This window comes from Toxotes jaculatrix, chromosome 10 (genome assembly GCF_017976425.1).
Source record: "Toxotes jaculatrix isolate fToxJac2 chromosome 10, fToxJac2.pri, whole genome shotgun sequence".
NCBI classification, from domain to species: domain Eukaryota; kingdom Metazoa; phylum Chordata; class Actinopteri; family Toxotidae; genus Toxotes; species Toxotes jaculatrix.
Window position 1 is genome coordinate 26296960 of NC_054403.1, and position 14788 is coordinate 26311747.

Consider the following 14788-nt stretch of genomic DNA (forward strand, 5'->3'; position numbering starts at 1 on the left):
TGAGGACATCTGAGCTCCTCTACCTTTCTTTGTCATTCCCCGAGTTGCATCAGGATTTCCCTTCACCTGCAGTAGCCCATATATTGGCTTAGCAATACGGGAGAAGTCTTGGATATACATCCGGTAGTAACTCAGAAAGCCTAACAGCTTACGGACATCCCCCACCGTGGTGGGTGTCTTCTCACCCAATGACTTTACAGCCTCAATGTCTTTTGGGTCGATCCTTACACCATTAGCTGACACCAGCCTGCCCACATACCTGACCTCTGACTTGAACAGCTCACATTTTGTGGGGCGCAGCTTGACACCATGACGCTGCAAGGCTCTCAGGACTCGACGTACTGTGTCAATATGATCAGCAAAGGACTTGGAGTAACATAAGATGTCATCAAGGTATGGAATACAACAGTCGTCACGCAAAGTGACAAGCATCTCCTCCATGCTGCGCTGAAAAGCAGCAGGTGCATTGCAAAGACCGAATGGTATTCTCACCCACTCATATAGGCCCCAAGGCGATATGAAGGCTGTCATGTGGCGGGATCCTTCAGCTATGTAGCCCTGGTGGTAGGCTTTCCCTTGGTCAAGTATGGTGAACCAGCTGTGACCACCAAGGGTGTCCAAGAGATCCTGGATGCGAGGCAGTGGGTGGCGGTCTGGGATGGTCTTCTGATTCAGCTGCCTGTAATCAATACACAGTCTTAGGGATCCATCACGTTTTCTGACGCAGACTACAGGTGCTGCAAAGGGTGACCTTGATTTGACAATCCAGCCTTTTGCAAGCAACTCGTGAATGTATTGTTTGACCTCGTGATAGAGTGGCTTAGGAATGGATGTATATGTTTTTTGGACTGGAATGTCGTCTTTCAAACTGATGGTCATTTGGAGGCTTGGGATGTTACCAATGTCCCCGTCATCACGTGCAAAGGCTCCTGATTCCTCCATTAACATTTGTTTGACCTCCTTTTGCTGCTCATCGGTCAGATGACTGACGTCTACTGGTGGGTGCCACATGTCTGCAGTGGGTGGAACCAGATTAGAACTGGAGGGAGGTGAGGAATCAACAGTGTTTACATGGACATTGTTAGGGTCACTATGGGGACTGTCTGTCTCTATGACTTTGTCAATGGGCTCGATGCTGCCTAAAACTGTGAAACTGGGCAACGTCACATCCTGGCTGGAGTGGTTTGACACTGGCACTTTAATGAAAGGTCTGTCTGCCTGGTGAATCTCCATCAAGCCTGCTCCAACGCTCAATGTCTCCAGTTGTGTACTGTCAAGATTGGGTTCAAATAACACAACTGTCTCTGAGGGGTTAATATTGGCTGGTACCCTGCACTTAATGTAAACTACCTGACCGGAACAAACTGTGACCCTTTTGAAACCCACTTTTACAACCGCAAGTTCCTCTTCTGAGGAGCTCTCAGTCTGAATAAAAGCCACTATGGCTTCTGCACGAGCATCATCAATTTCCATTGCACCGGCGAGGAGATTGGACAAAATGGACATGAGCTTGGGTCGGCCTTCATTACTTTTAATGAGTTCTTGGATTACGTTGAAACCAACTAATGGCCTGTCTAGGTTCAGGTGACTCACTAAGAAGGGCACACGGATGGATAAATCTGGGTCATCATTTCCTTGCAGGTTTACCACTACCTCAACCCACCCGTCATAGGGCACCTCATCACCTGTGACTGCAGTCACATTTAGCTCCTTGTCCATTAGCTCACCGAGAGGTCGAATGTCTTGGCCAGGCAGATACTTGTTCTTCCATGCGCGGTCAATTAGGCTTACATTGGCTCCTGTGTCCAGCAGGACGGTGACAGCATAGCCACCCATACTACATTTCAGCAGGGATTTGCGGCCAATGAGTGGGGCTATTAATTTGCATGGCCCGGTTGTAGTATTAGTGTGTGTTGTGTCGGCACCACTGGCCCTTGCGTGGTTCGGTTTCGGGCCTGTTTGGGGTTGGGACAAGTGTTCGGGATCGATCAAAGGTTGTCCCTCTGCCTTGACCGGGTCCCGTTTCCCGACGGCTTCTGTTTCTTTAAACACCCAACTGCACGGTGGCCCTCTTCTCCGCATACAAAGCAGTGGCTGCAATTTGGATTGGACTGTGCAACACATTGCTGGCAGCCATAAGGTCTCTTGGTCTTTCTCTCTGATCCGGGCTGGTCAGAGTTACTGTAATGTGTTGGCACACGGTGCTGAACAGGTGTTTGAGCCCGCGTAACCAGCTGCTTCAGGGCCTCCATTGCCTGGGTTAACGCTTCAACCTGGGAGCTCAATCTCTGAACAGCATCATCTTTGCTGACTGTGCTAACTTTTGCCTCACTCTTAACTTTCTCCTCAGGTTCAGCCTGGGTGCTATGGGCCTGGGTTACTTTTCGGGCAGTGCTGCTGCGGCCAAATCTGCGCTTCCTCTCACTTTCCTCTGTTGTGGTCTTTATCACCTGGCGCAGCAAAGCTTCATCGGATATGGTTGGATGAGCCAGGAGAGGCTTGAGTTCACGCCTGACATCTTCATACTTTTCTCCTATGCCTTGACATATAGTGTTCAAGAATATGCATTGGATTGTAGAAGCATCATACTTGACTACTGTGTTTGTCTGTTTAGTGGTGAACATAATTTTTTGTTTTAGGCCAATCATCCTATACATGAATTGCTGTGGTGTCTCATTTTCATGTTGTTTGGCACACATCAAGTCCTGGAAGAGCTCTGTACATCCTTTCTCACCTAGATGTGACTGGAGGAAGCTTTTGAGTTCCATAACAGTCAGATCGTCTTTGTTTGCCAACATATCCCTGAAGTTGCCAGGTTTGATTGCACGGAGCACCCCTCTAATGACCTCACCCTCAGTGTGTTTCTCCTTGAGACCTTCATCTATCTGTTTGCATAAACTATTGTAGCTGAGGTCAGATGTCGTGTCACTTACTTGGCCCCCATGTATCCTGAACTCTTTTCGCTGGAGATGAGCGAGATCTTGCAGGAGGACTAATCTCTCCGAAGCTTGGCGTAGTGTGGGGCCTGTGTCACTCTGGTGACGTGACTGGCTGCCACCTTGTGCTGGGGTTGGAGCCATTGCTGGGTCATTTGAATCTGGACTGTTCACGTATGGGTCAGTTGTGGTTGTCGGGCCAGAAGATGCGATGGAGGCCACTGGACATTCCTGTAATTTCCGGCCTATTTCTTCATACATGGCTTGTAACTTCTCAATCTCCATAATTTGTTTGGTTGTGTGGACGTGTGTGTTGGGGTCGGTGTGTGATTGTGTAGTGTGACCTGAGTGTGTGGGTGGTGTATTTGAACCAGCTACATCATCTGAAATGACAACAGGACGTTTAAGACCAGTGCGATTCTTCATAACCATTGATATTGCATCATTCAGTTGCATCAAATAACCAACACCCTCATCTTCAGAATTCAACAGATCATCAGACTGCATAAAGGCAAGGATATGATCGATGCAGCTTTCTTCATCCGTAGATTCCAGCTGGTCGTGGTCAGTTCCAATGGACTTCGCGATCTCATAGGCCTCGGTGCCTGAGAGGGTGTACAGTTTCTTTTTGATGCTGAATAAGACTTCTTTGCGTACCGCAGACATGGTCCTAACCACACTGATGACACTCCACTGCTGACGTCACTTCGTCTTGGTCTTCGCGCTGAATCTCTGGGGTCGCACCAAGGATCTGTAGTTGTACTGCAGTCTCTGTAGTTGCGCCGCAGACACGCCACCTTACTTCAGCTGCGTGCAGTCAGTCAGGCCTCCAGGTTCATAACATCACTGGATCAGCAACCGTCAGACAATCAATGGCGTTGCTGATCCCGGACGAGCCCCCAAATATCTGTTGCAGGTCCCAGGTATGTAGGACAAACATACAGATAATATTGTCCTGATAAACAGGAGAAAGAAGCACACAGAACGTTTAGTGTAGTTTTCAGACTGGTCGCTCTCGTTCGAATGACAGCGAGCTTCCGGTCTGAAGGTAATAGCTTCCAATCAATGAAGAAGACAAAGTAAACGCCCCTCTGCTGCCCCCTACTGTCATAGGTAAATTCAATGCAGGCCACAGTGGTAAGTGACAGCTCCCAAAATGAACTAAAATCACAAAATAAAATACATAAAACAACACAAAAATGTGACCACATTTCAGGTGGGTCACAAGAGTGTGCTGTTAAATGCTCACTTTAATGTTTTTTTTTTTCTTTTTCTGCAGACTGGTGAGTCAAGCTGCTGGCGGTAGAGCGCCAATGACATTTATGGCATGATTCAGGTGAAGAGAGAGCCAGATGGAAAAATCTAAAGTCAGACCACTCAGTTGCGTTTAGTCTCATCCCACATGATGAGATGTTCTGTGGATGGCTGATGAAGGCGGTCAGACATAACCGGCATTTTGTTTGTGGGTTTATGTTTCATTGCCTTTTTCTTCTTTTCAGTAGTTTCAAGTTTGTTCTTAGTGACATCTTTACATTTGTGTGAGTGGTATTCTAATGTCTGTACATGGACTGCACACATTTGTGTTTAAACCTTGTGTGTAATTGTGCACATGTATCCTGTGTACCAGTATTTCACCCCTCTAGAGCACAGCCCTTAGTGTGAATGTGCTTTGTGTGTATATCTCCATGTGTCTCTGTGTGGCCCTGCCGTGTGTACATGTGTGTATGAGGCTCACTGTGTGTGCATAATTGTCATGCACATCCGGTAAATCAGAATAATTCTGTCCGATTCACTTAACACACATCAGTCAGTAGGTTACGTTGTGATCCAGAGGAGAGAAGAAGATGCCAACGGTGACAGTCGCACAATCTTAAGTCTCAGTTGTTGGTTTCTCCAGCAGACTGGTCTGAAATAACAACAACAAATGGATGCTGAAGAAGTATGGTGTAGTAATTGAAGATACTTGGCAAAATAGGCCTATTTCATGTTTAAATAAACTAACAAAACGTACAGAAATGGGAGGTACAATATTTTTCTGAATTCAGTCTGGATAAGAGTTTTGATTTCTGCGAGGGTCTCAAACTTCCTCTGTCCATAAATGGTTTGTACAGAGACCTGCGAGTATCAACATTACAATTTTTTTCTGACAGTTTATGCATATGAACTCCTCTTTGTATTTTGTACGAGCCTAAATGATTAAGTCTTAAGTCTGTTTAGCGTCGTTCCGACCACGCTGCTTCCCCGCAGAGTCACATTAAAGTTCAGTGAGCCCCGAACCTGTGCTTTTACCTTCTGCCTTCTGTCGCCATCTAGTGGACAACGCATAAAAAAGCAAGTCGTCCCTGATTGGCTTAATTTGCGATGTGCTTGTCTCTGATTGGCAGATACAAATTCCGCCTTCCACAAAAGTCGTCCGTGTGGAAACACGCACAGCTCAACGCATCCTCCGTGTTTTAGAAATTAAAATGTTTCACGTTGATTTGATTTTTGTACGACTAATATTTTTGCCTTTACGTACGTATTATTTTTAGAGTCACGCAAGGAAGAAATGCGTTTCCCCGGTTTAGGAAATGCGGCGATAAACGTCGGAATCATGCGGCTTCTTTCCGGACGACAACAGAGAAGGGACAGGCTCGATTTATGGAGTTTCGAAGAGCAAATTTGTTGTGAGAGTTTCTCTCCGAAGCTGTTTGGACAAAATGAAGAGTTTTGGAGCATTTCTGGACACAACACTGGTCTTTCTGATACTCGAGGCGTCTCTAGTATGTTGCGATATAACGGACGGAAACGCGGAACATCTGAAGAGAGAGCACTCGTTGATGAAACCGTACCAAGGTAAGGTGGTTTAGTTAGCTCGTTAGCTAACCTGATGTTTGCCCACTCTCCCATCTGTTTCAAGGAGTTATTTAGTTACGTCTCGGACGATTAATCTACGCGACTGTCGCGTTTTTTGGGTCACTTATACGACCTAGTCTGATAACAGACGGTTATATGTATATATGACGGTTTCAAAATTCAATATAAACGCTCAGGGCTGTGTCACATCAAAAAATTAAAAACTCTGCCATCGAGGTGAAAACACACCAAACCTGTGACTCAGAATGTTAAAAATGTTAAAACATTGGTAAACCAAACAAGGTGTCGGTTTTATGGTTTAGCCGCCAAACATTAGGTGGTGAATCACTTAGTTGTTTTGCATTCATTTCCATATGTTGTGGCGTAGTTCAAGACGGTTTGTGAAACTTGCTTGAGGTGTGCAGTACGTTAAATCTGCATTTTTATCACTGTATTATGTAACAGTTTTTTATTGTTTTTTTTTTGTAGACTTCAGACAAACCATAGTGACATTATCATGGTGTCAGCATAAATTAGATAATTTAAAACTGTACAGCTTGCGTTTAAATAAATGTATTAAAAATTATTCAGTATAGATTTTATGTGTAGTTAAGGGGCTGCTGGTATGGGCTGTTCATTGCTGGTAAATTTGGCAAACATCTGATCAACAACGCAGCATGGCTTTTCAACAAAACAGTAACTTTTCACAAATTGTCAACATAATTTTTTTTAGAGGAAGACATTAGTTAGAAAACCCTCTAAAAATGAAACTGAACAATGTGAATGTGCAAAGCCCTCGACCTGCCTCCATAGAGGCTGAGGGAATGTTGTGTTCTACCCGTTTTATGAGATGTGCATATTTGCTCATGTGGCCACTAGAAATGGTGTGATGATGTTTACATAAGAAGAGAACAGCACATACTATGTAAAGGAGCTCTGTACTGAAAACTGGGATCTGGCACAGTCATGCAGCTGATCTGGTCAGCAGCTAAAGTAAGATCAACCCAAAGCAACGTGTAAATGAGCAATAGCTTGAAAACAACTTGACTTCTCCTTCGTCCGTCATGTTCTCTTTTGTGTCTGATCATGTCTTGTCCTTTCATCTGTTCATCTTGCAGGTGTTGGCAGCAGCCCTAGCAGTCAGTGGGACTTCTGGGGAAGCACACTGGTGACGGGCTCATATGTCCGACTCACTCCAGATGAGAGAAGCAAGCAGGGATCCATCTGGAATACTGTGGTGAGGATAGATCAGACACGGGGCCTCATTTACCAATATGTTCTCAATAAGTCTATGTCACATTCACAACGTGGTCTCATAATAATGAATCCAATTGTACCGGAAGAATGTGTTCCCTGCTCAGGACCTGATCAGCAGTACCTTGAAGCAACAGTAAACACGCCATTGTGCGAGGCCTTGCGGGCTGAAATAGTCTGGACCAGTGATTTTAAACGTTTATCTCCAGTTTACTCCAGTTTAAGTTTGGTAAAATACTTGCTTTGCTCATTTTATGATGCCGTCATACAAAGTAATCGCTTTTCCTCTTCCTGTTCTACAGCCTTGTTACCTGAAGGACTGGGAAATGCACGTTCAGTTTAAAGTTCATGGATCAGGAAAAAAGAATCTCCATGGCGATGGCATTGCTATCTGGTACACAAAGGACAGACTGCATCCAGGTAATGATGCTTCTCAGGCTCGTGCTGCTTTTCTGCTGAGTTACTGCTTTTGTGGAAGAAACTCGTCCAGATGATCTCACTTCGTTTTATGTTGATCCTTTGTGCGTCAACGTGGCGAAATTTGGATTTACTGAAAATGCAGAACTGTCACCTGCAGCTCCTCATCTAACCACTGCTTTTTTGACCACTGCTCTCTTGTGATATAAACTGATCGACTGCAGCCCAACTGAAGGTTGAGGTGATCACACTGTTTAGCGATGCTCCAAAACAAGATGTTGAAAATCATATAATCATTTCATGACACAGCTAAAATGTGCTGCTGAAAAGAAAATATTGTTATGAAATCAAAGTGTAAAGTCTTGCAAAGTTGGAAAACTCTTACACTCTGAGCGTAAATGGACACTCACCATTCTCACTCCATCGTTAAGGTTTCTATCATCGTTTGTGTCTCATCGTCTCAGCTAGCTCTCGTCACTGCTGACCACAGAAAAGTGTCTCAAGTTGTCTGCTCATGTCTCGCCTCATCTCTGCCTCCATCCTAGGCCCAGTGTTTGGAAACCAAGATCAGTTTCTTGGCCTGGCTATTTTTTTGGATACCTTCCGCAATGACCTCCATGGAATGGATGTAAGTGTGCAGTGTGTGGCTCATGGTAATTGACCGGCTTGTTTTTTTGCAGGGCCTGTGTTTTCCAACAATGCTCTCTTCCACGGGCTGGCCGTTTTTATAGATACTTACTCTAACGATGATGCGACGGATGTGAGTGGTTGCTCAGGTTTTACTCGTCAGCATGCCGTCTCGGTGTACATTTTGTTTTCTTCACTTTAAATTGGCATATCGTCAGAAGTTCAAGCATGCGAGCAGGGAAAGCCCTGCAGAATTTGCTTTGCTATAATTTTACAAATTTGTTCTGCAGCAAAAATTTTATTTAAATTTAATCACACAAATTATTGAGCATGATGGTTCTGTGGCAGAAACTGTGCTGTCTTTACTTCATCAAATGTCGTAACATACATTTTTTTAAGAGCACTTGTCTTGTGACACAAGCTACTTTCACATTGCAGCTGAAAGTGTCCCAGTTTTTCCTTTTTTTTATCCCTCATTGGAGTCGCATGCTATTTTCCTGTGAACAGCTGAAATCTGGACGACGCGGTCCTGTGGTACTACACAGATCATCCATCTTACGTTTGAAGGCTCAATACTGACAAAACATATAAACATGGTGTTGTTCAGTTAGTTTATTAAAAAGCTGAACACACACACACTGTAACCAAAATCTCAGGAACAACTGGGAAGACGTATGAATAAAGGTACCTGTTTGGTAACTCCCATCTGGTAACTCTGCTGCAGTGTGAAGCTAGCCTTTGTGTTTGTATAAACATGAGCTGATATGACACTGAAAGGTATCGTGGGCTTCCTTTGTTTTATTTTATTTAATTTTGTGTATTCATTTGTCCATCATCTTTATGTAAGTTATGTGTATAATACCTGTTTTTAAGATTTATTAGCTCAGCCTTTCCTTTCTGTCATTAGCGGTCCTTCCCGTACATTTCGGCCATGGTGAACAACGGCTCTGTGAGTTACGATCACGGCAAAGACGGGCGATTGTCGGAGCTGGGAGGCTGCTCGGCTGAGATCAGGAACAGAGACCACGACACGTACCTCGCCATCCGCTACTCCAAAGGAAGGCTCACTGTATGTGAAGTCCCTCCTTTGTGTTTTCTCAGGGATGCTACATATCTTTTCTTAATTTAGTTCATCGGCTGTTGGACTGAATTTAGCTGTATATAATCCAGACATAATTTAGTGCAGTAAAATATAACATGATGATTATAAAACCAGCGCTCGTGAACTCACGTATTTGTGTTCGGATTCAAACTTTTATACTACAGTTTTTTTTTTGTTTCCTTGTTTTGCAGCTTTTTACCACTTGTCACAAATAAAGTGCCTGCTTTATTTTGCATCACTCACATCCAGTTTGTATCCTGCAGGTGATGGTTGACGTGGATGATAAGAACGAGTGGAAGGAGTGCATCGACATCGGAGGTGTTCGTCTTCCCACTGGATATTTTTTTGGAGCCTCCGCAGCTACAGGAGATCTGTCTGGTAGGTCCGCGGTGGAAAGATGCACACTAACAACAAAACAAGAATAAAGTCTTTGCATTCCTCCACATAGCTCAGGAATTTATTCCAGTCGTAGCTTTTTACCGTTTTTTAAAGTACAAATTATTACAGATTTTCTAGCTGTTTTAATTAACTTATTATGTTCCAGACAACCATGATATCATCTCCATGAAGCTCTACCAGCTGATGGTAGAACACACCCCCGAGGAGGAGAACCTGGACTGGACCAAGATCGAGCCCAGTGTCAGCCTCCTCAAGTCCCCTAAAGGTAGATCAAAGTTTCAGGAACCTTGATTAAGGATCAGGTTTCTTCCGTATCTGTATGTAGAGCATTTCCATCAAATGCAAATAAAATCAGTGACGACCATAAAAATAACAAAGCTTAGTGTTGTAGGTTGCTACTGGCAAACATGGCACACACTGTAAAAACCAAATGAAATGTTTGTTTTTCCTGAACACTGACAGATTATCATGCACCCAAATCTCAAACACAGATCCAGTCAACAAATCCCCAAAATAAGCGCATGAACTGCTGCAGCAGATAGAAGGAGAGGCGGAGGGAAGAATTAATGCAACAAGCTGTTAAATGTTACGTGTTCTTACAGTAATTGGTGATATTTTGAGTTGATGGCGAGACAACATACATGCACCTATTAACCTAAGTTAAGCTAAAGGTATTAGTTTCATCAGTCACAAGCAAGTGAACAATCACCCACAAATCAGATGAGCATCAAACCGACGTGGACTTTCTTCCTCCTCCACAGACAACATTGACGATCCAACCGGAAACTTCCGCGGCACGCCCCTCACAGGCTGGAAGGTCTTCCTGCTTCTGCTGTGTGCTCTGCTGGGAATTGTAGTGTGCGCCGTGGTGGGAGCTGTAGTTTTCCAGAAGAGACAGGAGAGGAACAAGAGGTTTTACTGAGGAGAGAGGAGAAAGGACCGCCTTATCAGAGAGGTGTTTGCCGTGGAACGAACTGTTTCCAGATGACAGATTGAGCACATTCAATGTGAATTTTTTTCTAAAGATTGTACAAATGTTTATATCTTTGAAGCACTGCAGTTGGAGTGAATTTTGGTAACTTGTGATGTTGGTAAGAACGTACAGAGCTAGCGGTGACGTGACGTCATGAGTGACCCTGATAAATGCTGTTTTTTTTTTTTCTCCACGTCTTTGTGTTCATTCATTACAGGGTTATAATACGTTTACTATCATTAACAAACTTTGCACTCTGAGTTTTTCAGATTCGTAAAAGATTGTGTTCTCACCTACTCACAGGTTAATCAGGTATTTTCAGCCCTTTTCTCTGCTTCAGGTGTGATGCTACACAATGGTGAACTTTAGATTTTTGTTTTTGTCTTCCAGGCTGTTTTACCTGATTATTTACTAGAAGAAGAAAAGTATCTCCACTTAAAAAAAATCTAATATATTTCACAGTGATGGTCTGTGGCTTATGTTATGTGCTTCTCTGCTAAAATGCAAAACATTGTCAGGATACAAAAAAGAGTGATGAATTAGCTGATTTCACTCTGTGTGACTCTTTCTGACATTTAGAAAATTCATTGTTGCTCATTTTTAAGCATTAGCATTTTTAAGTAACTTGGAATTTATTGAAACTGTGGACAACATGCTCTCCATGTATATTTGAGACAGAAGAGAATGCAGTAGTATGTTTAGGAGGACTGTGGAACAGGTATATTGTCAGTAACCACTGTGTGTACACAACAGTACTGAGTATTTAGGATCATAATGTTTCTCTCTTTTTTCTTTTATTTTGAATTGGCAAGATAAGAATCAAGCATCAAAGACTGCCTGTCAGCATAATGATGTTTGTTCTTGAATTCATGAAGTTTGCTTTTGTTTTTTTAGCTCTTTATTTTATTTTATTTTATTTAATCTGCTCAGCCATGTTAACTATCTTTGCTCCTGCTTCACACCCAATTCTTCTTTTTAATCCAAACTGATTGTGTGAAACATCCGTTTCTGTTTTCCAGCAGGGGTGGGCCACCACTGGATTTTTAATCTGTCAGTTAGGTTCTCATTCAAGCATTTGGTCCAGAACACGTCGAGCTGACACATATTGGAACTGCTTGTTTTGAAAAATAAAACCAGTCAGATCCCTGCTGTGTGAAATCACAGGTGAAGAAATGGCTCTTCAGTCATTATCTCTGTACAGGACAATAGTGTGACGGCACATTCTTGACACACACAGTAATATTTTTCTGTGTGTTTGTGTACCATTTGAAGTCATAATGAGTGACATCTTGTGAAGCTCCTACTGTGTAACACAATTTCTCCACAGTCCAATACAGAAGAAAGAGTTCAGTGCACCAGTGGATGGATTCTGAAATCTGAAGAACCTCAGTCCTTTAAGCTGAAATATTTTATGCTCTTTTCTTTTTTTTTTACCCTTTTTTTTTTCAGAGTCTTTCCAGGAGTGTTTTGGGGTTTTATCTACAATATGATTTTGTTATTTTTCTGTGGGTTTGTTTTCAATTAATAATTCTAAAGCTTTGCGATTTGGTTCAGTTCTTAAGTGAAATTAATATTAGAATCAGTAACAGCGGCAAGTGTGATTAATAGATACAGGCAGTGTTAATCATGAAGCCCTCACAGACTCAGAAGAGGAGTTGTTGAACCTTGAAGTCCACAGACAGTTTGTCCTTTAAATCCTCTTTAATTTCTGTTACTGTCATTTTTCTGTTGTTTTTCTTTCAGCTTTGATTTCCAGAATGTTCCTGTTTGGTTAAGTCCCCGTATTGTTAAACATTTAATATAGATGCTAAAAGTAAAATTAGGGATTTGATGACACACTTGTGCTTTAATGACTGACAGAATACAGATTTTTTTTTTTTTTTTTTAATCTTTTAGCTGGACTCAGCATTTTTGTCTCTGCTCCTGTGTTCTCGATGCCCTTCTGTATTTGCCTCTGCCACATCAGTTTGGTTTTTGATGAGACTTGAAACTGCTCCTCTTATCAGAAATAATGTATTAAAATGAGAAAGAAAGTGTTTGGCTGTGAATTGTGGTGTATTAAGTTTTTACCACCACCAAAAATCCCTGATGCCCTCTTTTGAAGTGATAAATTATTATGTAAATATTTATGGGTTAATGTTATCCCTGTAATTACAAGTAAATAATATTTTAATGTAGCTTTTTGGATTGGAATATAAAGAACAAATATAGAGTGATTTCTTCTGAAACAGTGAAATGAAAATAATCCAGGAAAGTAGCACAAATACAGAAAATAAACTGCTTATAGTAACTGAGCACATTTAAACAAGCACTGTCCTTACATACAATTTTTAGATTCGGCGCATTCACACCTGTACTGTACATCTGTACAGGTGTACATCTATACAGGTGTCCACCTGTGATCGGATCACCTGGACAGGTCTAAACAGGGCCTAAGGGGGGTGGGGCTTAGCGGGAGGTCCATTAAGGCCCTCTATTTTAAATGTCGATGCCCCGCCCACTCGCCGCCAAAAACGCGCTCTGTGTTTGCGAAACACCTGGATCTACCTTTACCGTTTTCTAATCATTTCATAAGTTGGATAGCCCGTTAACCGCGCGCTGACTAATCCCAGGATGGTTTTTGCAGCTCAAACTAACGGTTTCCTGCACTAGTTGTTCGCCATATCACCACTATCCACCAGACGCCGAGTGTCACTCACCGCTTCACGAAATCCAGGTAAGTGCTAGCTGTTTAGCTAGCATGCTAATCACAGTGCGATGCCGCTGTTTTTCTGTGATTAGCATGCTAGCTGTTTGCTAACATGCTAATCACAGTGCGATGTCGCTGTTTTTCTGTGATTAGCATGCTAGCTGTTGTGTGATGCCGCTGGCTGTTTTTCATCATGTTTTCTGGCAGCTAATCTGTGTCCAGTGTGCAGTGGCTCTGTTTGTTCTGGTGTTAGTTGTGAATTAATTCATTAATTCGGATCGAGCTGTTGTTTGGTTGTTTCGTACTTGGCGGTGTAATGTTCTCACTCTTTCTCTGAGTATAAAGTGGTGGTGTAGAAAGTATAATTCTTAGAGTTTGTACGTTTTCCACTTGATGGCGCCTTCTACTTTTACTCCACTGCATTAGTGTACTTCCTACTCCCTGTTATTCTGGAGCGGTGCAAAGCTCCGTGTAATTTCACTCAGGTGGAGTTTTGAACACATGCCTTTTACCTGTAACAGTGTTCTTTCTTTGTGTCGTCGCTGTTTTTACTGAAGTAAATCTGATCCGAGAACTTCTTCCACTGCTGTGCGTTTCGCTGACTTAAAGGCTTTGCAGCATATAAATGCCAGGTTCACTGTGGGAGCTCAGGTGTCTGGTTCAGGTGGTTTCAGGGATGTAAATGCGACTCTTGTCTTGCTCACAGCCCATTCTCATATTTAATTATCTGTACCGTGATCTTCACTGGAGACTCAGAACAGTGTTAGCTTTATCTACAAATCTTTATTGATAAACACCTAAACTGCTTATGGATTTTTGTGAGTTTAATTTGCGTAAGTGAATAATTACCGGCTGCATTGCTGATGAGCTCCGGCCTGCTGCTGCAAGTCTGGTGGACTGCTGGGATTAGATTTATTCATCTCACCTGAACAGGTGTCCTGTATGCATTGATCCTGTGATCTGACTGAAATAAACCTGTTCCTCATTGGTTGAGGATTATTAATGTTCTGTTTTTTTTAACCACAAGATGGTGATATAGTATTGATTTTCATCCTCTGCCAGAGCTTAACACAGCTGTGTGTGTGTGTGTGTGTGTGTGTGTGTGTGTGTGTGTGTGTGTGTGTGTGTGTGCGTGCTTACGTTCTCTCTTATCTGATATAACGTAGAACGCTGCTCTTTTTCTCACTCTGAAAAACTCAGATGTTTGTCAGAGTTCTGCTCACAGCTGTATGCTGTTTCCTTTGAGATAAAAAATGATTAATAACCAGTGTGGTCAGCAAATGTTGGTGTTTACCTTGTTTTTTATTGGAGAAAGGCTCAAGGCTGAAAAGTTGATATATTTTTTAAAAGCATAATGGTCAGAGTTAATACATTATAACTCTGTTTTTCAGCTTGAATTATGTCACAGACACACACACACACACACACACACACACACACACACAGAGTCTGAAGATCCTCTCGTGACCCTCAGGCTGAGCCCCAAAGATGATGTGAAAATCCATCTTCTATCAGCATCCCCCATCACTTTCTACACGACACTTTAAGAGTATTCA

At 42.6% G+C, this 14788-nt stretch overlaps 1 protein-coding gene across 2 annotated transcripts; it reads left to right on the forward strand.

Annotated features, from left to right (window-relative positions):
• The first annotated feature begins 5571 nt into the window (after positions 1-5571).
• On the forward strand, positions 5572-14565 carry lman2 (lectin, mannose-binding 2). 2 transcript variants are annotated; one of them, XR_005894738.1, is made up of 9 exons: positions 5572-5771; positions 6890-7008; positions 7328-7445; positions 7988-8070; positions 8977-9138; positions 9435-9549; positions 9716-9835; positions 10332-11893; positions 14555-14565. XR_005894738.1 is itself a non-coding variant. In XM_041048614.1 (8 exons), exons 1-8 carry the CDS (start codon positions 5636-5638, stop codon positions 10490-10492), a joined length of 1014 nt encoding a protein of 337 aa, XP_040904548.1. In that variant the 5' UTR covers positions 5572-5635; the 3' UTR covers positions 10493-12557. The 2 variants fall into 2 exon arrangements, 1 of the variants encoding a protein (XP_040904548.1); XM_041048614.1 differs by lacking the exon at positions 14555-14565 and having other exon boundaries at positions 10332-12557.
• Positions 14566-14788: the final 223 nt, after the last annotated feature.